Genomic DNA, 26,586 nt, shown 5'->3' on the forward strand with positions numbered 1-26,586 from the left:
GGCCAGCTCCACCCCCTGGAAGGGGTGGGACCTAGGGCAGAAGAGGCTAGCCTTCCCCCAGAGTTGTCTGGGGCTGGAGGTTTTTGAATTAAAAACACAAGAAAAGGCTCCCGGCTCCTAGCCCCACTGCTGCCATGTTGCCTGGCAGCTGCCTGGGGTTACTACAGCTATTTAAATGGCTTGCGGCTCCAGCTCTTGCCAGGATAGTGGTGCGATTGGGAGCCGGGAGCCATTTAAATAGGATCTGACTGACTGAGCCACAGCCTGGAAATTTGGTGGCACGGACAGCAGGCTATAAGTAGAAAGCTGCCAGATGGAGTCCTCAAGCTGGACCAAAGTGTTAGGCGGGCCGGATCCAGCCCCTGGGCCACATCTTGCCCAGTCCTGTATTATAGCTACCTGACACATTTACAAGCTTGCATAACTATAAATATTAATATTCAACTCTAAAAGTCTTTGGGATGTTTTAGAACATCAAGCAGAAAAATATCGCTTTCTTTTATTTATTTTTTTTAATTTAGTCTTCTTTGAAAATCCCCTCGTGAATTTAAAAATACAAAGATATTAAAAATCATTCTCTCAGAACCTCTCAGGATGCATTGTTCTCTGCTATTGTGGTGGCTATGTAGCCTGCCTTTTTCCGTCATATTTATTTTTTAATGCACTTCAAAACTAAACAGGAGCCACATTGTATATGGTAGAGTAACATGGTAGATGGACTTTTGTGTCAAATTAATGTTTGTGAAAAAGACAGAAATTTGCTCTAAGAAGCTTCAGTAGTCTAGCTTATGAATCTCAGTTCCAGTGCTGAAATCAACTATTAAGTTATGTGACTGATGTTTGTTATCTAGTGCGGTTTTGCCAGGGTTGCAGTGGTGTTTTCATAAAATGTGACTAATACAATTTTAAAATGTGAATGTGAGTCTATGTATTTCTGTAATCGTGCCAATTTTTGACCCTGTAGTTGATATGGGTTTACAGCACTAGCCATACAGGGAGACCACTGGAAAGTGAAATTAATTGTAGGGTTAGTATTTTTGAGATACACAAGGAATTGTGGAAAAACTGCATTACAACACATTGTTCCTTATAGTTATGTATATTCTGTAGTTGAGCCTCAAAAATCTGCAGAATTTCCCTAGGAAGTGTTTGTTTTCATATAACTGCCAGTGAGGACATACAGGTAGTGGTCATAACTAACACCTTTTTTCCTTTAGATTTAAACAAGTATTGGAAAAATATAAGGAATAAACATGTTCAGAATACAGTATGAATATTTCAATGCTTAAATAATTGTGAATCACATTTTCTGAATAGCGTGCATCATACAAATGATGCTTTATCACTGTATCTGTTCTTTGTAGTCTAATGTGCTGTCGTTACTGACAAAATCATGTTTGAATTATGGTGAGAACTATAGAGCTAGGAAGGAAAGGACCACAAGAGAAAACCATGTTGTAGTTTCCCCTACCTCAAACATTGCTAGCCAGGTTCTGGTTTCAGAATATTTTTGTGAATAACAAAAGGAGATACATAGAGCAGAAAGAATGCACCTTAATTTTCAAATACTAGACTGAGCTTTCTTTGATAGCAGTTAGAAAAGGATTGCTTTGACTTACAAATTGAACAAATGTGATATTTGGGAATAAGATATATGGGAATAAGGACAAACATGGAATAACAGTATTTAATTGTCACTTTTCTGACAATACTTACAATTTGAAGAATCCTGTATAGCACTATTGCATTTACTAAAATAGAGATAACTGTCAGAACTCACAACAATATGGTTCTGAAAATCTGATTCTCGTAATTATTTTAAAACAGCTTTATTAACCACTTGCATCTATTTATTGGTATGTAAACAGAGGATCCTCTTGAATGAAATGTATGTAAAATTACCTGTTCAGTCCATAAAAATAGTATAATTTCATCATAATTAATGCAGCAGTGAATATCAAATTGGCATTCACTGACAATGACTTTGGATTTTCATTACACATGTTATAAAACTATTTTACATTTTAATTTGATTTATATAATCTAAAATATCAACATTTGTGAATATTTGGAACACAACATATGGAATGGCATTACTGTGGAACCTAACAGTGCTATCCAAGCAGTAAAAAGGAGTTATTTTTAGAGATATAGTTTTATGAAGTAACATTTCTTAAATGTTGTATATAAAATACATAAATGTTAACTTTTAGCTAAATATAATAATTATTGCCTTGCTATTTATTAATTATTTGTAATTTGCATAGGACCGCAGTGTTAAAACTCATAAGAGAAAATGTGTCTCTCTGGTATTGCTCTGATAACCTCAACAAGAGAGAGGCAGTGATAGCAAGAGCGGTACTGCTAAGCATGCCCACATAAGAATGTCATACTTAGGTAACAGAGTGTCCCTCAGGTCAGCCTACGCTAAGAGCAAAGTCAAACAAGGCTGAATCCTTGATGTTTTGTGTTTTAAGTATCTGAAAATTGTACACGACCAGCCTCGACCCACAAGACCTCAAATGATCATATGAGCGAGGCAATAAATTGATGGTAACTTGTCCCAGGCCCATGTTATAGTTGTGGTGTTGGGGAAAGTTGCATCTAGTGGTAACCTGTACATGTAGATGGAGCTGCCTTTTCAAGCTTAATAGGGGGGATATTGTTACATGTAAATGCACTGAAAGGAAACTGACTATGGTGGCTGAGAGTGCGTGGCTGGAAAGCTCTGCATCTTATCAATGCGGTCAAGTGGAGATGCTTGTGAATACCACCAGATCAAGAAAATTGAGGAACAATTTGCTTTCCAGAACACCACAGCTCAGCAAGATCTTGGCAATGCCGCCAGTCTGTCAACCAGTGCTTGTCAACCCTCCAAAATATGGCCTTCCTGCCTGGGACAGGTTGGTACACCTTCCTGACAGATATCACAAATGGAATTTTGTAGCTGTAACAGAAAACTGCTTATGTAGGAAAAGGCATTCCAGAAATGATATGCTGAGAAATGGACAGCAGTCTTCAGAGTTTCTACATGATTCAGTTTGGACTAGCTCGTTATTTCATCCAGGTCATACAGAAGTGAATATTCAAGGCATGTCAGGTGCCCAGGAGTACAACATAGAAGGGAAAAAATGTAAAGGTAATTAGAATTATTATTCAGAACATAACAAATATTTAAAAAGAAAAGAAGCCAGAGTGTCTGTGCAGTTGGTTAGGCTTTATCCATTGATGACAGCTTTATAATATGGGGCAACCTAGCTACAGATGGTTTTTATGGCAATATCTGTGGCTTTCTATTTATCCTGAGAGTATTTCATATTTTTATGTTTTGATATATTTGTAAAGAACTAAAGTGATGAAGTTTTAAAAACTAATATGCTACATACAGTATATAACTAATTCTTGATGTCCCTTTAAAAAGTTTTTTTCCCCTCCCTCTTGATAACCTGACCAAAACTATTTCTTTTTGTGCTGGACGTTGGTATAGTGAATATTCTTTTCCTTGAGCCAGCAGGAGTATTGAAAGTTTTGTTTTTGAGCAGCCCTGTTCATCCAGACGACAGCAGAGCTGCAAGGGAGGTGTTATGCATTGTCACTGTATAACTGTCACCACAAATTTGATGATGTTGTGGTTTATATTCCTTTTTCATCTGGAATAAATAGTTCATCAGTGCTCTTCTCTCAAAGAAATAAATATGTGTGCATCATGCTGTGAGGAAGGAACAACAAGTTGTTTTCGTTTACTTAAAGTCTTGCGTCACTCCAGAAGGAAAGATTATAGTGTCAGGGAGGATATCACCTCATGAAAAAGTTAAACTGGTTTAAGTACCTGATTTCTTTAGATTTAGTTGCTCTTTACCTCAGAATGCCTTCTTGCTAACAGATGTCAGGTGTTGATCGCTTTAACGTCTTACCAAGGGCTCTCTGCAGTCTGCAGAATCTAGACAGTTCCATCAAGGGTTCTGTTAATTATGTTCTGTGTTAAACTGTATTAATACAGTTAGCCATTCTTGTTCATTTTCTAATGGAAAAAAAACATTATACCTCAAAATTGTCTGGGGGGGGGGAAGGGGAGGAGAGACAACTTTTAAAAAGGTGCACTTATGTGGCGGTAGTCATTTTGTCAAGAGATAAGCTGCCTAATTAACTAATGTCTGTTAACAGCATCTTCCAATTATGAGACATGAGGGGACTTAACAAATTGGGTTGCCTTGTCATGGGACTATAATTGTACTTACTAATATTTGTTCAGTACTAATCTTAAATATTTTCAAAGAACATTGAAGAATTTGCCTGTTTGTACCGTTTTTAAGCTATTTATTTGTGATAAGACATGAGGGCATCCTCCACTGGAAATGAGCTATTCAGAAATAATCAAATACAATTCTTGGTTATGAAAAGAGCCAACTTCATTCTTTGTAAACCAAATTTGTTCAAATTCATCAGGGGTCACTTATCCTTAATGAGGACTAAGTTCATGACAAATCTGAGCCTTGCAGTATGAAATAAACTATTTTTAGTTATCCAAACTGAGAAAAAGAATATTAAATCTTGGAATGAATTACAAATAATACTGGTATATTTCATCTCAACTTTTTACAGCCTTGGACTGTCATAGCCAAAATGCTGTTCTTTAATATGCCTTTGATTCCACTGAGATGCAGACAATTAACCACCAAATGTGCTACTGTCAAAATGTGACAACAGTACGTAGTATCTTTACTTTGTGATTACAATAGTCACAAATTGGTGGTTAGAAATAGGGCAAATACTATACAGATTGCACTTTTTATTAATATAAGTGTTCAATATGCTGTCTGGAATCTGAAGTTTTAGCTGAACATTTATTTAAGAAATAAATCTTGTATTCTGTGTTATCTGGCATAATATAGGAATTGGAGAGCCAGAACTAGGAACTTAATATGGTCAGCTGATATGTGGGCATACTGAACAGGGATTGCATGCGTCATGGGGATTTTTCTTTTAAAACTAGTTCTTTGATAAAAGTTTGTGTTTTGAACAGTGCCCTGAGCTTAAAATGTAGGATAGGTGTAATTATAGTATAAAATAAAGAATAAAGTAGTTCAAAACCACACATTTAAAACAAGAGTGGGGACTCGTTATACCAAATGGACACAGGTATTCGTATATTTTGCAGAGACAAGCATGATGGAAACCTTATCTAGAGCCACAGCTGCCAGAACTGAGGAGTTCATGGTGTAAATTGTACTTTATTTACAGTACACAGAAATAAACAGCTGTTATCCTGAATCAGCTCTACACCGTGCAGTATGAGACCACAACATCCAGATAGTTTGCATGGTAGTTTCTTCATAGAATAGTGGGTTTTGTCAGAATTGGCATAGAGACCGTATGCCGGCATTCTTTTAAAGGTAAAAGAATATCAAATTGGTATGATTGATGAGTGAAATGTGGATTAGTATTTTAAAAAACTAGGGTGGTGTGCCCGCTGCTCACGTTGCTAGCCTACCCCCTTCTCTCTGGCTGCTTTTGCTTCACTGAGAGAGCCTGTTGATGTTGATGCTGTTGATGTGATGGTGTCATTCTGTCGCCCAACAGGAAAAAACATTTTTATATATATAGAGAGAGACTAGTATGTTGTCGCTTGTTGTTGTATAAATATAGCACAGATAAAAGAATGTAATGGCCATAATACCACAAAAGAAACAAAATGCATATAATTGTATTCAAAGACCAGAAGATATTACTTTGTACAGCAACATTAGACTGCTGAAATACATTGTAATCTTTCAGAAAGAATATTCAAGTATGCAAAAATGTATTTGACCACATAAATATTTGTTTTCATCAGTATACACAGTTCAGGCCCAAAGACATCATAAAACCCTTCCCCAGTTTGCAAACAATCAAGCAAATACAGCTGATCTGGGGAATAGGGCACTCAAATGGTAAATTATACACTAAAAGTGTTGTATGTGTTTAATGGCTCTGCTTCTGCATGTGTCATTGTTCTGGGTTGTCTTGGACACTGCTGATGAAATCGTTGACTAAGTAGGAATAATCACAGAAATGTTTTTGTTAATGTTTCTATAAGTTATTCTTTGTTGGTTTTATTCATGAATGAAAGAAGCCAATACCCATTTAAAACAAAGAACCAAAATACAGATACAATATACAGGAGAAATGTCTGAAGTAGAAGTTCTGTGTGTATTGTTTTCAACTCTGCCTCCAGATTCTTCAGACACTCTGTGATCCTTACTTAAGATTATTAGGTCCCATTCTGGGATCTGAGTGAGGGCTATTGGATCATTTCTTCAGAGATTCAAATTAAATTCAGCAACATTTCAAGTGTAATAGTGATGTTAATTTTTGGCAGTGAGTTATGATCTGTTTTGTTTCCAAGGAAACAAGTATCTGCAGGACTATCAACATGAGTCTTATGTCTACAGCTAAAACACTAGCATATTGCAAGTAGAGACACTCATGCCCCAGGTACTTCGTCTTTTTTTTCCCCAAAAAAATTGACCCTACCGATTTTGGCCCTTTTCCACATTCTCCCCAGTCTTTTGTAACTTGATTTCTTTGTACTGTGGTAGTTACTCTTAGAAAAACAGTGCTTATTCCGTAGCATAAGATTTATTGATATTATTACAAAAAAAAAAAAAACAAATAAGATGAGACTTGATCTTAAAATAGAGAAAGATGTCTATTAACAGAATTCTCCATCTCATGGCCTGAGACTCTCTCATAGGGATTATGTATTGGCACCAGTCTCTGTATAGTGGGTTTTTTATACATATATCAATTCTATTTATTTTCAGATAAAGAAGTTAAATAAAATGGGTAAGAAAATGAGATGAGTAAAGGACAATTACTAAGAAACTAATTGCCTCATTGGTCAGAACAAAATCAGAAAAGCAAAGTATCTGCTGGAAATGCCAAACCGAGCCCTGGGAGGCACTTTTGAGAGGCAGTGAGTGCTATAAAGTGTGACCGAATTGGTGTCAATGGGTTTGAGGGCATTCACCATCTTACAGGACTAGGTTCTCAAACATCCCCTTACATGGTTCCCTCTAGGAAGAGGCACCACGTTCTGGAATCCCCCAGAGAATTCAGTCTTCATGGGGAAAGTCAGGCTGCTTCTCTGCAGATCCTAAGGCAGTAATGTAGATAGCCTGCTACCCACACTGCAGCCTAACCTTCTTACTTTTTGCTTCGTTCCATCAACGTAAGGCTCATCCAATGCTACAGACATTCTACATCAAAAATATTCTGCCCTTTTTTTGATCATGTATCAAACCCTTCCTTTCAGAGATGGAATTGGGGCTACATCTACCCTGGCACATTTAAGATTCACCATTCCTCACAAATGCAGCTGCAACAGTAGTAGCCCTCAGGGAGGCTGCAGGTTGGAAAAAGCAGTCATTTTTGCCACTGGCCCATGGATATTTCTCTGTTGGCTTAAACACAGTAAGAACCAAAAAGTGGCAGAGAACTGTGCTTCAGTAAGCAAAAAACAAATTGCCAGGGTTAGACAAACCAGTGGTAAAAATGGCTGAGTCCTGTCTATGCTACAGCTTCTAGAGTTACAACCGCTGACTGTGATGGGGTTTACAGACCCCCTCACTAAACCAGAGCAAGAATGGGGCAATACTGGGCTAGGGAGACCCCACCCTTTGGGCTGTAGGACATGCTGCATGGGAGGGATCGCTTAAAAGGGCCCGGGCAGCCCAGGGTAAGCAAGGAGGAAGCTACAGTCTGTTCCAGGGAGTTAGTTCGACCCCTGGAGCTTTGGACAGAGTGACTGTGGCACTAGTAAGAACATGCTGGAAGCAATGATCCACATTCCCCTCACCCTCTGCTTTGACGTTGGAAACCCAGGAGAAGGCCCAAAGAGCAGGATGGGCCTTTTTTCCCCACCTCCAGCCCAGATCCCACTACCTTCTTCACCACTCTCTTCTGTCATGACAGAGCCCTAAAGAGAGGAAGAATGAACACACAGGAGGGGCTGATTCTTACCATATATCACCTGGAGGGGCCCTCTCCAGATCAGAGAGACGGAAAAGCATTATGGAATGGAACCATAGCCTGACCACTTGGTCAAATGGCTTTCAGATTGGCCATTACACTGAGGGAATGCAAAAACTGAATTTGTTATGTAGGTTCAGACCACTGTGGCCCACCAGTTTGTTTGTTGTTTTGCATCTGCAGCTTGGACTCTCTGGCATGTCAGAGTCAGTGCAACAATCCATTCTCTGACTAAATGAGATTTATTTTCCAAGTGCTGGAGCCTAGTTTTCAGAAACAAATATATGTGTAACATGTCCAATACACAGATAGGGTTGCCAGATGGTTGAACCGAAAATACCGAACACCCTCCTACCCCCACAAAAAAAGGGGGGGGGGAATTCTGTTGAAGAAAAAAAAAGTTGGAGGGAGACCAAAGTTGTTGAGAGAGGGGAAAAAAAAGGACTCCAAGACCTATTAAGAAAAAAATAAAACAGCATGTCCCCTTTCGGAGTGAGTGCAGTCAGAATAGGGATAAGAACAGGGGAACGGTTAAGCACTAAGACCCAGGGGAGGCATTGCTTCCCCTTGGTCTTTTTGCCAGCAGCGATTTTGTGCTGGCAGCCTTGCAGAACCAGGTAAGCATGGGGTCTAGGAACGGGGAGCAGGGGGTGTTGGGGGCTGGGAGGGGGGGAAGGCCAGGCGCTGAGTGTTTGTAGGGTTGCCAGGTGCCTGGCATTTTTGCCTCCTGGCAGGGAAAAAAAAATCAGAAAATACCGGACATCTCAGGTGTCTGGTATTTTCTGAACTTTTTTTACCGGATAGGAGGCGAAAATACCAGACTGTCCGGGTGAATACCGGACACCTGGCAACCCTATACACAGTATTGCAACTTATGTGTTGCATACATCTTCAACAACTCTTCTAGTCTTTCCATTTGAATGGATGTGATTTCTGTTCCACTCTATATACAAGATTTAATTTCAAGTCTGTTCCCTTCAGCTTTATAATATTTATTTTCTAATTTAAATTAGTCTGTTTCTCAGCATGTATTGTTCAGGTCTTTCCCCCAAATTTACTTCAAAGAAAAGTGTAGGAATGAAATCCTGACCCCATTCACATCTAAACTGTACTCAGATTGATTTTGATGCAGCCAGGATATCACTCTTGGTATATGAATATTGAAGAAATCACCAGTGCACTATGTCAGTTTTCTCCATTAAAAAAAAAAGTAACTATCCACTTGTTTTTCTAGAATAATGAAGAACTTAAATTCCATGCAGATTTAGTCAAAGAAAGATTGACACCTACATAATCTTTATCTTTGCAATTTGCTAAATATAATTTAGCTCAGATATGCTTGTTAGTCTCTTCAGACTAAAACATATTACTAATATATGTCTTTATCTAGAAGTAGTAATTGCTTAGGGACAAATGCTGCTTTGGGATATGAATCGAGCTAGGATTCTGTCTCATTTTACTGGAAATTACATAGCATCTGATGGCAATATTTGTCCTTAATAATTTCATGATTCTGAAACCATGAAATATATGGAATAAAAGACAGAAAATGTTATATGTTCACCTAAGCTGATATCAGGAAATGTGTATTCAAAATGGCTCCCATACAGAGGTAATAATATAATGTTTCTATCTTCACTAGATAAGGCCTGTTCAACTCTCAGACCTTTCTGAAAGATCCATTCGTGATTTCCTTGTTAAACAGAAGTGGAATCAGTGAGGGTATGTCTACACTAGAAAGTTAGTTCGAACTAACGGACGTTAGTTCGAACTAACTTTCCTATGCGCTACACTAGCGCTCCGCTAGTTCGAATTTGAATCGAACTAGCGGAGCGCTTAGTTCGAACTAGGAAAACCTCATTTTACGAGGACTAACGCCTAGTTCGAACTAGCTAGTTCGAACTAAGGGCTGTGTAGCCCTTTAGTTCGAACTAGTGGGAGGCTAGCCCTCCCCAGGTTTCCCTGGTGGCCACTCTGGCCAACACCAGGGAAACTCTATGCCCCCCTCCCGGCCCCGGACCCCTTAAAGGGGCACGGGCTGGCTACGGTGCCCGTGCCAGGTGCAAGCCTGCCAGCACCCAGCTAGCAGACCCTGCACCTGGCACGGCACAGAGCCACCCACCCGATGCCTCCCAGCCCACCCCCTCTTGCCGGGACCAGGCTGGCGGCTCCCGGGAGCTTGCCCTGGACCGCAAGAGGCGGGCACCTTCCTGGGCTAGTGCGGACATCGTGGACCTCGTCCACGATCTCCGCACTAGGCACAGGAAAGTGGCCGTCTAGGGCAGGAGAGCTGCCAGCCTGGCCACCCAGGAGCAGGTGTGCATGAAAATCAAGGGGGTCCACTGAGACCCCCGACCCTGAGCCCTGAGCTTACAATGGCCGTCCTGGGTCAGACCAAAGGTCCATCTAGCCCAGTAGCCTCTCTGCCAACAGCGGCCAACCCTAGGGACCCTGGAGGGGATGGACCGAAGACAATGACCAAGCCATTTGTCTCGTGCCATCCCTCTCCAGCCTTCCACAAACTTTGGGCAGGGACACCACTCCTACCCTCTGGCTAATAGGACTCCATGGACCCAACCTCCATCACTTGATCTCACTTCCCTTTAAACTCTGTTCTAGTTCTAGCCTTCACAGCCTCCTGCAGCAAGGAGTTCCACAGGTTAACTATTTGCTTTGTCAAGAACAACTTTCTCTTACTAGTTTCAAGCCTGCTACCCATTCCTTTCCTTTGGTGTCCTCTAGTCCTTCTTTATGGGAACTCATGAAGAACTTTTCTGAATGCACCCTCTCCACCCAACCCCTGCTTTTACAGACCTCTATCCTGTCCCCCCTCCGTCTCCTCTTTTCTAAGCTGAACAGTCCCAGTCTCTGTAGCCTCTCTTCATCTGGGACCTGTTCCCAACCCCTGATCATGTTAGTTGCCCTCCCCTCTCCCAGCCTTTCTCTTCCCCTCTCCCACCTCCTTTTCCCAGTCTCCCCCAGTTTTTTTCAATAAAGACAGAGTCAATGTTGGAAGAAACATTAGCTTTATTTTGTACATCAATAAGAAGGGGGGCTAGGGAAGGGCAAGTGGAAGAAGGTGAGGGAGGAATGGGGCACGAGCCCCCGATGGGGAGGACTGGGCTGGCTCTGCGGGCTTCTGGGGGTGGAAGCTCTCCTGCAGCCCCCCAATTGCCCCCTCTCCCCAGATGGCAGCCTGCGGCAAGTGCAGCCGGGCTGATGGCCGAGTGGTGTGATGTGCCCAGTGTGGGCACTCAGGGCACTCCAAGCCAGAACTTCTTTGCAAGCGGGGCACCCCTTAGAACTGTGTGTCCGGGGTGGGGGTCGGGACCCTTTAAGCGCAGCCCTCGGCTAGCCTGAGACAGTATCTCCACGCTCTAAGTCCTCCTTTTATGCCCTGCCGGCACTGCTTCCGGCCATCATTAAGCCCTGTTCAGAGTCCACTCAATGTGGACTTGCTAGTTCGAACTAGCAAAACGCTAGTTCGAACTAGTTTTTAGTTCTAGATGCGTTAGTTCGAACTAGCTTAGTTCGAATTAACTAATTCGAACTAAGTTAGTTCGAACTAGCGCTGTAGTGTAGACGTACCCTGATAGTGTAAAGATCTATGGGGATGGTATTTAAAATGGTAATATTTTCAAAAAATTAGACTTCTATATTTCTGTAACTAATTTTTTTAATTACTAATAATTAATTTGAAAGTTAAAGAAATTAATTTGAAATATCAAATTTCCAATATATATAATCCATTATTAAATTAAATTACCCAGGGTTTATTCAGGTAAACAGTGCTTGAGACATACCAACATTTGAGGAAAAAACGTGCTTAGTCTATTCTGTAGTGTATAATCTCATCTTGCTACATGCTCTTACATAAATTTACATTAGGTGTCATGGAAGTTGTGTGCGGTAATACAAAAAATACCCTCATGCGTGTATGAAGCAGTTTGTTTCCGGGCAATTCAGGTACAGTATTTTCAATAGGTGTGTTTGTATAATAAACACAAATTAGTCACATAGCCTGATATGTTTCATGTGTTACTGCATTAATAAACATTGCAAATTTTCCTGGCCATTTTGTGTTAGTGACATTGTCAAGGAAGACATCTGTGACAATTACCAAAATATTCATGCACTTGTATCTGATGTTTACATACAATAAATCATAAAGGAAAAATAATTTTGAAAATTGTTTCACCAAAATTTTTGTGATTGCTTTCTAATGCACATTTTCAGCTTGTGTTGTGGCCTTGGCTCGGTCTAATGCTTGGTAAAGAAGGTTCTTTTATTTTTGAGGGAGAAGATAATTGGGGGGGAGGGGAAGGAGAGGATGGGTTTTTGTTTTTATTGGTTTGGGTTTTTTTTTTCCTTTAAAGACATGAATAAGTGGCTGAAAAAAACATCAGGCACAAGCAAATCAACATAGTAATATGTGGAGTTCACTTTTCAGCACTCTAGTTAAAACACCCTTAAGGGGACTGATTTTCAGAAATTGCCACGCATCCATACTGAAAAAACAAGTCCAGTTAAGATGTCTCAAGTTAAACACCCAAAAACACAACTCATTACTTTGGAAACTTATGGCATAAATTTCAGCTAAAACCAAAATTACAATTACAATATGTTTTGATAAAGTAACTTGTTTTTCACATTACTGAAAGGTTCATTTTAAATTATATTTTGTTGCATTTGAGATACTGAAGAACAAAGGAGAGAAGTGTGTATGGTGTTTTGGGACTTGTATCTGGAGTTTTTATTAATCATTCCTTGCTCCAAAATATGTGTGGTGACACTTTCAACCATGAGAGTTCAAAAGGACAATTTCATTCCTGAAACAACTCTGTTAACTTCTATTTTGATGTATAGTTATAAAAAACAAATGTAAAGTAATCAGAAGGTGAAACAATGCATAAAATCTAGAGAAGTGAAGAGTACCTGCCCTGGCATCAGTGCGAGTTGATAGTGCTCTTCACTAATCAGAATGTAATGATTTGGCCCATAATAAAATAGGTTAGTTATGCCTGGAGGAAGAGGGAGTTTTCCTTCATGTACTCTTTAAATCTTTCTAAAATGTTTCATGAAACCAACTGAGGAACAATGTATCCCGCTCAAGACCCATTCTTTGCCCTTTCATGAGTACTTTTTAAGACCTTCTGCCTCAGTTCATCAAGGTAGTTAGTCCCATGTTTAAGTTCCTGGCTGAATGGGGGTAGGGGACCTTCCATAATTTATAAGAGCCGTGAATTTTGTTTAACATCAGTGAAACAATAAAATTAAGAAATGGTTTCTTCTTTAGCTAACATTCTTAATGTTGTTTTTGCCTCTCAATAACAAGAATTTAATGATCCAATGAGTAATACACAATGTGAGTAATACTGTTCTCACAAACTTCTTGCCATATTGTAGCATGATACTGAAGGAAAATTCTTTGTCTAGGGAAAAATAGAGGCAACAGAAAGACTTTTTGTTGTAAAGAAAAAGTGGGGGGAGAGATTAAGTTAAATTGGTGTAGTAGTACTAGTGTTTGGGATGATGAATTGCTATAAAATCATAAAATAGATTTGTTTCTGAACTTATGGTCTTATATATTTATTCTTGAGTGTAAATAAAATGACTGGGGAAAGCCTGGAATCAGATTATATTTGCAATAAAATATAAATTCAAAGAAGAAGTACTTGATTACTGAAACACACAAACAAGAGATGTAATGGCAAACCAATTGGCTTATTTAAGCAGTATCCTATTTGATGATCAATACAAATTGTTTTGAAGTTCCCACCTGTTGAACTCAATAGAAATTACCTACCAAAATCACTGAAGTTTAAAAAAGCTGCTTTCCTGTAAATACATTGTAAATACATTAACAATCCGCAGGGAGTTCATGTGTGTGAGTGATGCGTGGAGGTTCATGCAGATAAAACAAAATCAATAAAGCTAATGACAGATTAAGATGCTAAACTTTGTAAAACTAGACTACTGTTTGGGTCATCAGCACAGCGCTATTGGATTTTCTGTGGGTTAATGCTGAAAAACAGGATTATTGATTTTAGGATTTTCAGCATATCCCCTCTGGGAGTTCTTAGGAGGTCTTTATAATGCTTCACACTTAAGTTGACAACTACAGTGACATAACTGTGTCCTTACTTTAGTAATCATTGTCTAATCATATTGGAAGGGGCTGAAATGGTTTATAAATGATTATTTCTAACAAACAGTTGGGGGGGTTGTCTGGCCATAGCGTCTGTGTCTGGTGGTCATTACTACCTGTCTGCCATCTTCCCTAGGAATTAACTTACAGTCACAGATTAAGACCTTTGACTGTCATAAATCTGCTTCCCATTCTGTTTGACTGGCAGGGGAGCTCACAAGCCATCCCAGTATAAATAGGATTTTAGCACATCAGGTGCTGCTCCAAGTAAAACACGCTGTTTTGCAATCGACTTTGTTGGCATTGTTTATTCATTTCTCCTTTCCCATTCCATGTGTATGCATGTCTGTGTGTACATGCATGCGTGTATCTGAGTCTATGTAAAGTAGAAGCTGAGATCAGATAACAAAATGAGCTACTGTATGCAAGAAATATATGAAGTGCATCCTGCTGCTGGTAGCAATTGCTACATGCAGTCCGCTGATTATTGCACATATATTGAAGATAGTCAGAGTTACAGCAGTTGTGATGCTCAGGTCCTGCACAATAACAACATATATATGGAACAGGCCTGGGCGGTGAATCAGCCATATACCTGTAGTTACCCTGGAAACGTGTTTAAAAGCGAGTACTCTGACATGGACATGGCCCTGAATCAGTACAACCAACCTGAATATTTCACAGAAGAAAAACCTACTTTTTCTCAAGTGCAGTCGCCATCGTATTCTCAGAAGAAAGGTAGGGGCAATTTATTTAAATAACCACACACACAAAAATCTGTTTTTGTTTTGCTTTAAACTTGCAGTTGCATCAGTTGGCTCAGATATATCTTTAAATGTGAAGGCTGCCTGTTCAAAACTGAAAGCAGCAGCAACATAGGTTGCTAGGTGATTGAAAGATTTTCTCTGAACGATGAGGATTTCCAAGCACTTTTTTCTTAATCTATAAAAGTAATTTTCAGATGTATGTTACATGTTTCTTAAGTTCATTTTTTGTATTTCATCAGACTGAATGAGAAAGTTTCCCTGGCAAGATGTGTTCACGGTATGTCCTTCAGATTGGATGTGCTTCATAGTTTCTGGTTATATAATAATAATTTGTGTTTGTCCTTGACGTCATTAAATTTAAATAGCATTTAATTACTAAATAGTTTCATATCAAACAGAATTTGCTGAAAATAGAACAGTAAATGTTCAATTAAAAATGGTTTAGTTTTATATAATTGATGTGCTTAAAATGAAAAGCTGAAAAGTATATTGTTTCTAATTATTGAAGGCAGTAAAGACTGAAAGGTCAAGAATAAAAGATGATATAATCATGACACTTTATTTTCCCCTCTGAAAAAGTTGGTCTCATTAAAATGTTTGTGGATTATAATTTTAGTGTACTATTCATTTCCCTTTGGGTTAAATCACTGTTCATTTCTAAATTTCCATAGCATTCCTTTATAGAATTTCTCCTGTTGCTTCCAAATGGATTAAAGATCTATAAATTTTCAAAAAGAACCCTGAATGTGAGAAACTCTGAGCATATGTTTTTAACATTATTCATTGTGTTTGAAATTAGCTTAAAACTTGACACAGGCATGTTAGAAATATGCATTATATATTTGCATTAAGATGTATTTCACTTAGCCTACTTACAAATAATATTGCTCTTATAGTCTGTATCAACATGGTGCCCTTCAGTTATTAAGATACATGAAATTAATCAAAAGCTTAGTGAATCTAATGTATCTAGTTAGGAAACAGACACTATTTTCTTTTTTAAAGTGGCTCTGTAACCAAAAGTAGTCTGTTTAATCTTATTAGGAACACTGAAAGCTTCATAGGAAATATTCATTAGAACTTAATGCAATAAATCTGTAACTTCAGTGGGAAAAATACCTCTGTCCTGTATTTCAAGCAGCATAGTGTTTCATGATAATAAAGGCATGTGTCTAAAAACTAATCCAACTCTTAGGAAAAGGACACCAAGAGAATGTGATCATATTAAAGATTAAATAGCGTTTGTTTTTTTTACTTGTAACATTTTAAAGGTATTTTAAAACCACGTGGTCTTAAGTGATAAATTTGTAATTTTATTGTTGACTTTGCCAATATCTTTATCTTTGGCAGGAAGATAGACGTCATGATGAATTTATCATATAAAACAGAGATTTGCCACTGCATCTATCATTTTACTATGTTAAAGAATCCTAAATAATAAATATCCATGTCAAGACTTAAAACAAGGGGTTTTTTAGCACACAGATGTGATATTTTTAGTAATCCATGAACAATCTTCCTACCTGTTGATAGGGCTTAATTTCAGAATACAATGTAATCATAAAAACTCCCTGTTCAGTGTTTGCAATATATTGTACCTGTTTCATCAAAAGTATGGATTTTTTGCATTCGTAAGTCTTGATCTCCATGGACACCAATAAAATATCAAACGTAGTCAAATACTGTGTTTTCCAAAGGGAAGGTATCTAAGAAGTTGCAGGCAACTTGTATTTCTTTTTTGTGATGTTTTCAGCCAAACTGTCATAAAGTTAACACATCTGTTAATCTTGTCCTGGCAACAGAAGGCACTTCACAGGATGTGTGTGTCTATATTGATCCAAAATGGATTTTTTTGTTAGTGAAGCCTTAGTAATAGCTCATTAAGGCAAAATTAAGACCAAGGCGGGTGTCCTTGAGCAGTCCTTGTTGTTGCAATTGGGCTTTCTGTTAATTCCATGGGATTCCTGTTAAACTCAATAATGTTCATGCTCTTCCCTTTGTATTCTCCACTAATGAAGTTGTCTAAACTTATAGTCTTCAGCTCATTCCCTATTGAAAGATTTTTTTTAAAAAAACAAACAGGTCCTTTAGATGCTAAAGGGAGCCAATGTCGTTAAATGGTTCCTTACTCCCTTCTTTGCCTCTCAACCCCTCACAGAGAAATTGAGGGAGTCATTAATAAAATCAAGGACAAAAGATGCATGTGGCATGAGGGATAGTTACTTAAGGAAAATAATAAGTACTTAGAAAACTAAGTGATCTAAGATATCAGAAAACACCTTATTTTACTCCAGACTATCATGTCAGCTATCAATGACATGAACCAAGTCATTTTATCTGTTTTAAGTTCACAGCCCCTGATGCGACACACACTTTTTCCTTAAAATTCACATAAGTTCCTAAAAATTAGGGGCAGGTTGGTGGTTCCTAATTTGTGTAGCAGTTAGTAACTTCTTTCCTGTATTGAGCATTATTGAAAGATGACAGCACATTATTACTATGAGAATTTATTATTTGTATTTTGGACATACCTAAAGGCCATGACCCGATGTAATAGACAACACAAACACGGAGGGATAACTTGTTCTGCTTCTGGCTGAAGTAGCTCTTTTTAGCCATTGGAACAGAGAGCCGAGTGCTCTTCCCCAACAGGCCTGAACCCGCAATGCCTTTTTCACTCTAGCAGTCTCTCTGACTTCAATGGGCTGCTCACATTAGTAAAGCTTTGCAGGATCAGGCCTTTGAGGCATAGATGAGAATAGAACACCACTCAGCTGATATCAAGTTTTCTGCTCCCTGGACTTCCACCTTACTAAAGCCTGATGAAGGGGAGATAATGCAAGGTCTTTCTTACCATTTAAGCCTTGTTTAGGGGTTACATAGCTGTCAGGCAGCTGAGTTCCTAGACATGTTCCATCTCTGCATCAGCTTTGCATAGGCCAATGAGGAAAAATGCCCTGGGGAAGGGGTGGGAATGAGCAAGTTGAAGTGCCAGAGAAAATATGGTTATACAAGTCCAGAGGTCTCATGACCCCATGAAACTGGGGTGAAAGAACTATGTAAATATTCCCAGCTGTAGGCTGAAACGGAATATGGGACTGCACAATAACCCTCTCCATCGGCCTATGTTTGGATTTCACTTCCCAGCTGCACAGAATCCACGTACTTGGATGAAATCCTGGCATCTGTGGCAAAACTCTCATTATTTTCAATGGGACCAGGATTTCATCCTCAGACTCTATGCAAATGCAGTAAATTCACCCTATGTGAATAAAGGTCTGCAGGCTAGGATTCTCTGAATCACCATGTGACCTTGTGTCTCAGTTTCCCCATCTTTGCAATAAGGTTAACCTCCATATTTGTGAAATTCTTTAATATTGTAGGACCAGAGGTGCTGTGTATTTGTTAAGTTGCAGAAGTAGCAGTATTTATTTTTATGCCTTTTATGCCAACTTGCATTCAACTAAAATATAGTAGTTGCAGTATACCAGTTAATTAATCCAAATGGAGTTCTTAACAGCGTGAAAGTCATTGGGTTATTTTCTGAATTACTAAGAAAATATGACATGGAGAATTGTTTGACAACATGCCTCCTTAAAAGAGCAATATAATGTAATTTAATTAATATACACACTCAGGGAGTAAATAGAAACTAATAATTTTGTCATCTCTCACCTTTGCAAGAAAACAACTACCTGCACTCTAGCTGTCATCTTCAGGCCTTACAAAAGAATAGGTGTTCCTGGCTCAAGTGAGTAATTTAGGGATGGTTGCGATCAGAAAAGAAGCATCTTCACAACTCAGTGGATCAATGTGAATTTGGAGTCACAGATGCTTGATTTTTTTTTGCAATGACAAAAACAAGTTTTGATTACCTTTTTACCAGTGTTACCCATCAGAGCAAAAAGGGCTATGGAAGAGCAAAAGGGATTCTACATGTGACTTGCACATCACCAGCAAGATTGTTAATTAAGTGCACAATTTATACCTAAGTAATTTAGGAGTCTGTTTAATTCACTTTCTGGGAGACCTTGGCTCCTAAGTCACTTCTGAAAACAGGACCTAAGCTATCCAAATGTAGAATGCTCAACATGAGTAATGAGGCCCAAACCAAGAAGAATATGGCTGAACTTTTAGCACTGTTTACACTAGCACATTCTGTATCTCTGTATCTCTAGTCAGCAACAGATGCAATTTCTCAAATACTGAAAGCAGTTTGTGATGATAAAGAGAGGCCTAAATTGTTTTCAACACCATGTCAAGAACTCTTACTCAGACTGTGATATCATTGAAAAAGATTTTAAGACCAGCCTAAGTTTTTAGGGTGAGCCCTTTTAAAAAGTCACATCTTTACTTGTAAACTGAGCACAATTGAAATCATTAAGAGAAAATAATCAATGGCATCTTCGCAGTCACTTGCCAGAGTTTAGCCAAACTGGTAAGACAAAGAATAATGTAAATAAAAGTCAAAAACACAGGCCCGCAAGCTAATCAGCTGTCCAGGGAAGTGTAAATTTGTTTAATAACATTTTCTCTACTTCAGTGCTTTATAAAACATGAAGCACATTTTCTCAAAGATAACTTTTGAGTAAATGAGAACAAGAACACTGACATCTTTGAGGTGGCCCAGTCAAAACTGATCAAACAAAAAATGGAGCTAAATAATAAAAGGATCTTTCTCCATTTTTCAGGTAGGAAACTTTTGCCACAGAAAAGATAAGTGACTTGCCTACTGAAATATAGTAAGTCGGTGCCCACAGCAAAACAGAACTCATTTTCCCTGGCTCCGAACTCTGTGCCTTATCCCATGGAACAAAAATATACACAGAGACATACAAATACTCATACCCACCCATCCATTTGGTTGATTCTGGTCACAACTGTCATGAGTTACAATATGTCAGATGGAATAATCAGGCCATTAAAGTAAACTTACCTTTCAGTTTTCATATAGTACAAAATGGTCAATATAGTCATCAATTTTCTTTCTTCATTTTCACAACACAATGCAGTGTGTAGGAATTAGTTGTGTTTTAAATAGAAGTCCTTCCTCATGCAAGTAGTCCCAGAGGGCAAAGTAAGGATTGCAAGAATAGGTCTGTGTATACTATCATATGCTGTAGCTCATTGATATGATGAAAATGCACTAAAATGCTAATTTTCTTAAAAACAGATCTCTTTTTCTGTGCAAAGGGTAAAAAGGGTTTTTCTGCTTGTAAGCAATAAATCTAAGATGGCTGTATTGCAGCAGCAAGAATCTACGAGTAAACAACTACTGGTATGTAGGAGGGTGGTGGTTTTTTTGCACACCCATGTCACACATCCCACTTTTCGGTTGCTGAAAGTGGTCATAGAGTTTGTTCTGAATTTCACTATATTATCTAGCCTAGTATTAAAGCATTGGACATATTTGTCAGAGCAGTGTGATGTGCAAACCTAGAGGCCCGCTGCCCCCACAACTTGAGAAGTTCTTAACTTTTATTATAACTGCAGTTTGTTCTTTGTCTTTCTAAACATGGATTTCCAGTTTCTCTGGAGTACGGAAACATTTAGAAAAATTCAGGAAGAGGTTAGGGCATTTTATGGAAGAAGGGGAGCATTTTCTTTTGATTGGTCCTGTGGAGTTCTGAGTGCCATTCATGTACCATAAAGCTCAGTGAACTCTCAGCAGCTGTAAATGGACATTGCAGACAATTGGCCTTTCACAGGAGTCATTCTGCACCACATGAGATTAGCTCCATAATACGAAGTCAATTGCAATTAAAAGCTAGCTGTCTATGAAGCAGACACTTCTGTCCACATGGAGCTGATCAAGCAGAAACAGAACACCTGCAAATAGATGTATATTTGGAAAGCAAGGCAGGGACAAGATATATAAGCTATAAGACTCTTCTGGGTTTTCTGGGTGGTTGTAGACAGGTTTTGATAGGGTATTTTTGAAACAACTTTTTCCCCCCTAACTGTACTAGTGAGAGCAGCAAGAATAGCAAGCTGTTATCTGTTCCATTTCCCCTTGGCCATGGAAGAATGCTATGGGCCATGAGTACTGCTTTAAAATGTCAGCTCTTCAGATTATGATACACATATAGCATTCACAAACCAATCACAATTCATCCTTTGTAGATCAACAGATCTGATTCCCTTTCCAGCATCAACGGAATGGGAATGGGCAACAGAGGAGGGGTCACTGGATGATTGCCTGTTCTGTTCATTTGCTCTTGGGCATCTGGTATTGGCCACTGTCAGAAGACAGGAAACTGAGTTAGGTGGACCTTTGTCCTGACCCAGTGCGGCCATTTTTATATTGTCTCCCATGAGAAGTACGCGTTTTCTGCCATACCTGCAGAAAGATGCTATGAGCAAAAAACTCGGTGTGTTCAAGTATTACTGATTGAAAGCAGGATTGCATTTAGTAGATTATGGCGCATGTTCCTCCAAGGTAAGGGCAGCTACTCTGCTGAGCAATTAGTCTTGCCAGAGAGTAAGATTAGACCGATTGGCAGGTTGTAGTCTGGAAGGCAGTGCAGTTATCTTAAACTGCAAGAGAACTACCGGCCATATGCAGGTCAAGGTCATTAACATTTATTTGTGTTCTCCCATTCAGAGCAAGGTTTGCAGTTGGATATTAAGATGAACAATATCAATTGCACTAGATGGATAAATGGACAATGAAGAGCATCAGACACCACGCTGTATGCTGCATGCTGTGTCTGTCAGATTAGGGTGATAGGCTGAGTGTACACCTGTATCTAAATGATCCCAAAATAAAGTTCGTTAACATTGATATAGATGTTGATTTTATTCAGAATTTCTTAGCAAGAGCTTGACTGTTGAGTATAGACTCTGACTAAAGAATGCAACAGCAATCAAGAGCAGAGACTGCAAACTTCACAGAGGACTTGTGCAGGGCTGGACCGAGCCATTCCGGCACCTCGGGCAGACAGTTTAATTGCGCCCTGGGTTGGGGGAGGGCACATGCGTGGCTCTGCCCCTGCGCCAGCGCGAGGGGGAAGGCGCATGTGCAGCCCCGCCCCCATGCCGGCACGTGGGGGAGGGCGCATGTGCGGCCCTGCCTCCACCCAGTGCATGGGGGAGAGCGTGCGGAGCTGGTGGCAGCAGGACGCATTGGCCCGGCCCGGCCCGGCCCCGCCCGGCCTAGCCCGGCTACGCCGCTGGCGCGCTGCCTGGGGCGGGCCGAGCCTGGCCGCGCAGGGCCCCACGGCCGCAGGGGGAAGGGTGCTGCTGGCCGGCACTGTGGGGGTTAACGTGGCCCCCACCCCGGGCGGCCGCTGCAGGGTGGCTGCTGGGAGCTGCTGCAGCCCGCAATCCAGGAGCTGGGCACGTGCAGCACCCCTTATAACTGCCATCAGGCGCCCCTCTTAGGTTGGCGCCCCGGACAGCTGCCTGGCTAGTCCATGCCTTAATCCGGCCCTGGATTTGTGATATGCTGATGGCAGAATACCTGGCCGCTTCTCCAGTGCTGGAAATTATATTTTCAACCAGGAAATATGTAATGCATCAGAAAGATTAATGTATTGACTTAAGTGAGGGACAAGTCTCCATTTACCATTCCTCTGTCTCTTTCCTGGCTGCTGGTAGGAATGGAAGAAGTGACTGCTCCTTTATCTCTTCCTTAAACTCATTTGAAGTTTTTTGGGTTATATTCCCAGAGGAAAAAATCCAGTGCCATTTCTACTGCTGCCCACAGTTTTCCCAAGCAGCAGCACTGTGCAGTTGTGTGTTTTAGTTTCCATGCTGCTGACAGATTTAGAGTGGCAGCAATTAATTTCTCTCTACTGCTGTTTGATCCAGCTATGAGCAATAGCAAAAAGCACAGGGGCTGCTGTTGGAAGACAACACTTCACTGATTTATGTTCAGATCACAGTTGGAAGGTTATTGTTAGAACCATAAGGATTAGAAACTTATTTTGTCATTAAAAACATAGATTTATAGGAATTTATTAAGTATGTTCCCTCATTCCCTTTGGCCAAATTCCTGCTTCTTTGGAGTATGTGGATTTTTAAAAAAATATCAGTCAGGGCCCTATTTCTTCCTCTTCAGTACTGGTGGCTCAATAAATTACTGAAAGAAAGGTTAAAAACCCAAACAAGAAAATGAATATGATTCTCAGGGTTTTTTTGAATGCAGAGACTTTGGGGGCAGAAATACAGAAAAAAAAAGAGTCTATTGCTTTCATGACTCCAAACGTTTAGTCACACAAGTGCTTGCGATATTGTGAAAAAAGAATTCTCCACTCAAATTTCTTGTTAACCTAGTTGAAAAGCAGCACCCGTCCTAACTGCAAAATATACAGGATTATAGAGTATGAGCATAATTCTGCCAAGTGCTGAGCACCACATTTCATCATTTTAAGCAATGGGAGTAGGGGGCAATTGGTACAAGCTAGGATCTGGTTCTAAATGTCTAAAATCAGTACAGTGAAAACTTAATATTGGGTAGAAACAACTCATCTTAATTTGGACTGTTCTCCCATTCAATATTGCTACTTTTATTTTGTAAATTGGAGTGTGTCCTTACGGCCATGTGTTTGCAATTCTTTTGCCTTCTTGCCATGTATAAAAATGTTTGCTCTGATCCTGAAAAGAGTGACCCTCCAAGGCAGAGAACAGTAACACAAATGGTTATAGGTTGGTCTTAATATATCCATTTATGTAAAGGGGCAATCTAAAACAAGTGGCTTCCCCCTCCCTCATACAAAGCAAGAATTCCTGACGCCGTTGCTAATTATTTTATATAATGAATGACAGACCAAATCATTTAAGACCTCTGAAATTTGAGGGGCACATTCTCTGTACAACACAGGCTCTATGGCACTGCATAAGCAGGACAAAGTCATCTTAAATCAGTTTGTAATAGCAGGAGAATTCCCCTCACACAGGAGGCCTCCCCCCTAGTTCTTCTGCCTCCTGTCCTCACCCACTATGATGTATGAGGAGGCAGGTGTGCGTGGAAGGAGGAGTGGTGGAGCAGAGTTCCACTGTATTTGATCTTTCGCTCGCTTATGGACCATTAAGAGTCAGTGCTGTAAATACGAATGAGTTCCCGGCTGCTCTTGCCTTTTCTGGGGCCGGCAGACAGATCAAGAAGCTGTGACTAACTCTGTGTGTGCAGCCTGGGCATAGGGAGAATGAGGGCCTAAACCTAAATACCTGAGAATTTATTTACTAGGTCCCTTGGGAACTGCTACTTTAAACGGTGCCTTACTAATGTAAGATCTTGGTAACTTTCTCAAAATCCAGCCTCCAAAGTGGCACATCTGTTGACCTGGGGCTGGCCACAAACTCTCAAACACCCTCATTTGGTCTATCTCCATTCATTAAGCTGTCAGTTTAGACCTGCTTCCCAGTCTGATCCCCATCTTCCCAGGCAGCTCCCATCTGATTCAGCTAACAGGCAGTTTCAGTTTCTAGTTCATCTCTTTATGTCTGGGGCTCGCCCCTCTGATGTGTTAGGCACAAAAAGCCAGCAGCAGTCCACCTTGTAGCACAGCCCCAGTAGCTGCCTTCTATTGTTTTTATGATTGTTGTTATTTTTATGTGCCCTGTAGTGGTATGCTGGCTCCCCACACAGGTTTGGGGCCCTGCTGGTCTGAGGGCACCTCCACACGGCAGCTGGCAGGTCTAAACCTCAGCCTGAGTAGACTTCCATATGCTAGTGCCTACAATACCAGTGTGACTGTGGCCGCACAAGGGATGACTCAGGCTAGCTGCCCATATATACACCCAGGGGATTAGGTTCTTTCAGATGGGCAGCTAGCCAAAGCTCCCCACCCATGCCGCCATGTTGACACTGCAATTTTTAGTGCACTAGCTCAAGCAGAACCAGTGCATGTCTGTCTACTGACCCTGATAATTGCACCTCCCACTGCTATGCAGCCATACCCTGAACGCACAAAGTGACAGCCCCTGCCTTGACAAGCTTACAGTCTAGTTTAAGATAAACCATATGAAAGAGTCTCAGAGGGTAGCCATGTTAATCTGTAACTTTAAAAACAACAAGTAGCCCCATGGCACCTTAGAGACTAACCGAAATATATAGGATCATGAGCTTTCATGTTGGAGTGGAAATAACAGAATCTAAGATCTATGTAACAGTGAAAGAAGTACCTGCCAACTGTAGGACCCGTGTTAGTGAAACTAATTACGTGGGCTGGATATGTCCCAGTCATAGTTTTTGATGTGAAAATGCATATCTCAAAGGCAGGGGAAATTGGCTTTGTAGTGTGTTATCTAGTTACCGTCTTTATTCAAGCCCAGGGTAACAGTGTCAAATTTGTAGATTAATTTCAGTTCAAAGCGGATCAACAGTGGAAAGGATAATATTTACAGAGCATTCCTTTTTCAGTTATATTGATTAGTTTTGGTAACAATTCATCTTTTTAAAAAATGCCCAATACAGGGAAGATTTTTAAAAAGATGTATTTATAAACCTTTGCATTAGGAATAACAATACTGCCTTCTAAAATCTAGGGCAACCACTTCAATGCCACACATTAACAGGTAGACATTCTGTTCAGTTTCTCCTTTTCCCCTATAGGTGGCACTAGTGTCTTCTCTCGCAGAAGCTGTTCAGTGGGTTTTATACAGCAATGGTTTTCAGCCTGTGGTCTGCAGACCCATGGAGGTCCGCAGACTATGTTCAATGGGTCTGTGAGCAGTTGTCAATACCACAGAACACCGGCTTTCAGTCGGCCTAATGACCACTGGGGTCCACAGGTGTCTAGGATTTCCAAAGGGTCTTTACCTCCATTTGAAATATTTAGGGGTCTGCAAATGAAAAAAGGTTGAGAACCCCTGCTATGCAAATCTTTTATGTATGTTAGAAACAATACAAAACTAATCCTCAACCTAAACTTTTCATGTTTAGATAAAAACCATATTTTGTTTGGGTTCTGCAAACGCTTTGCACAACCAAAGCCTCATCTGAGGAAGTGGGTCTGGCCCACGAAAGCTCATCATCTAATAAACCATCTTGTTAGTCTTTAAAGTGCTACATTGTCCTGCATTTTGCTTCATTTTGTGTGTGTGTGTGTGAGAGAGAGAGAGAGAGAGAGAGAGAGAGAGAGAGAGAGAGCTGTATATGAGTTCAGCATATTTTGTAGTTGTGTTTTGTTTGGTTTTAATAATTCTTCCAGGGTCATATGGAAAATATTGTAATTTTCCATTGTCTCCACAAAGAGACTCTCTCCTGGAAATCATTGTATGAAATTATCCTTATGCAGAGACCGTCTTAAAGAAACACATTCTGAATTCCATTAATTCTAAATTGTTTGAATAACATTTTTGTTCTACTTGTCTTATATTCAACTTGAATTTTAAATGTATCCCTACGTTAAAGTATATGTTGTTAACTTTTGAATTTTGTTCTGTGTTGTCTTGAATACTTTACAAACTTTTATAAAACTAAAATCTAATGTTTTATTATTATAAAAGATCCAACTAATGCAACTACTGTACTTAGTAGTATTCGTGTTAATTTCAGATGTCCGATGTATGGTAAATCATATGGATAAGAAAAAAAGTGTCATTCTCCCACTAATAGAGAGAGACACACACCCATTTTTGATTCTCACATAGTAAATATGTTCTGTTTTAAATTCCACCTACAGTAAATAAGTTACTATAGTACACACCTATGTA

General features: G+C 39.8%; 1 protein-coding gene across 14 annotated transcripts in view; it reads left to right on the top strand.

Annotated features, from left to right (window-relative positions):
• THRB (thyroid hormone receptor beta) overlaps positions 1–26,586 on the top strand; it is a 293,517-nt gene that overhangs the window by 242,701 nt on the left and 24,230 nt on the right. Inside the window, exon 1 of one of the 14 annotated variants that reach the window (XM_006134320.4) lies at positions 12,790–14,896. The exons of the other annotated variants lie outside the window; for them this stretch is intronic. Within the exon in view, the coding sequence (XP_006134382.1) occupies positions 14,569–14,896 (328 nt within the window). The 5' untranslated portion in view covers positions 12,790–14,568. Of the gene's footprint in view, positions 1–12,789; positions 14,897–26,586 lie in introns of those variants that run through there. 14 annotated transcript variants of the gene reach the window in all.

The sequence above is a fragment of the Pelodiscus sinensis genome, chromosome 2 (assembly GCF_052426305.1).
Source record: "Pelodiscus sinensis isolate ZL-2025 chromosome 2, ASM5242630v1, whole genome shotgun sequence".
NCBI lineage: Eukaryota > Metazoa > Chordata > Testudines > Trionychidae > Pelodiscus > Pelodiscus sinensis.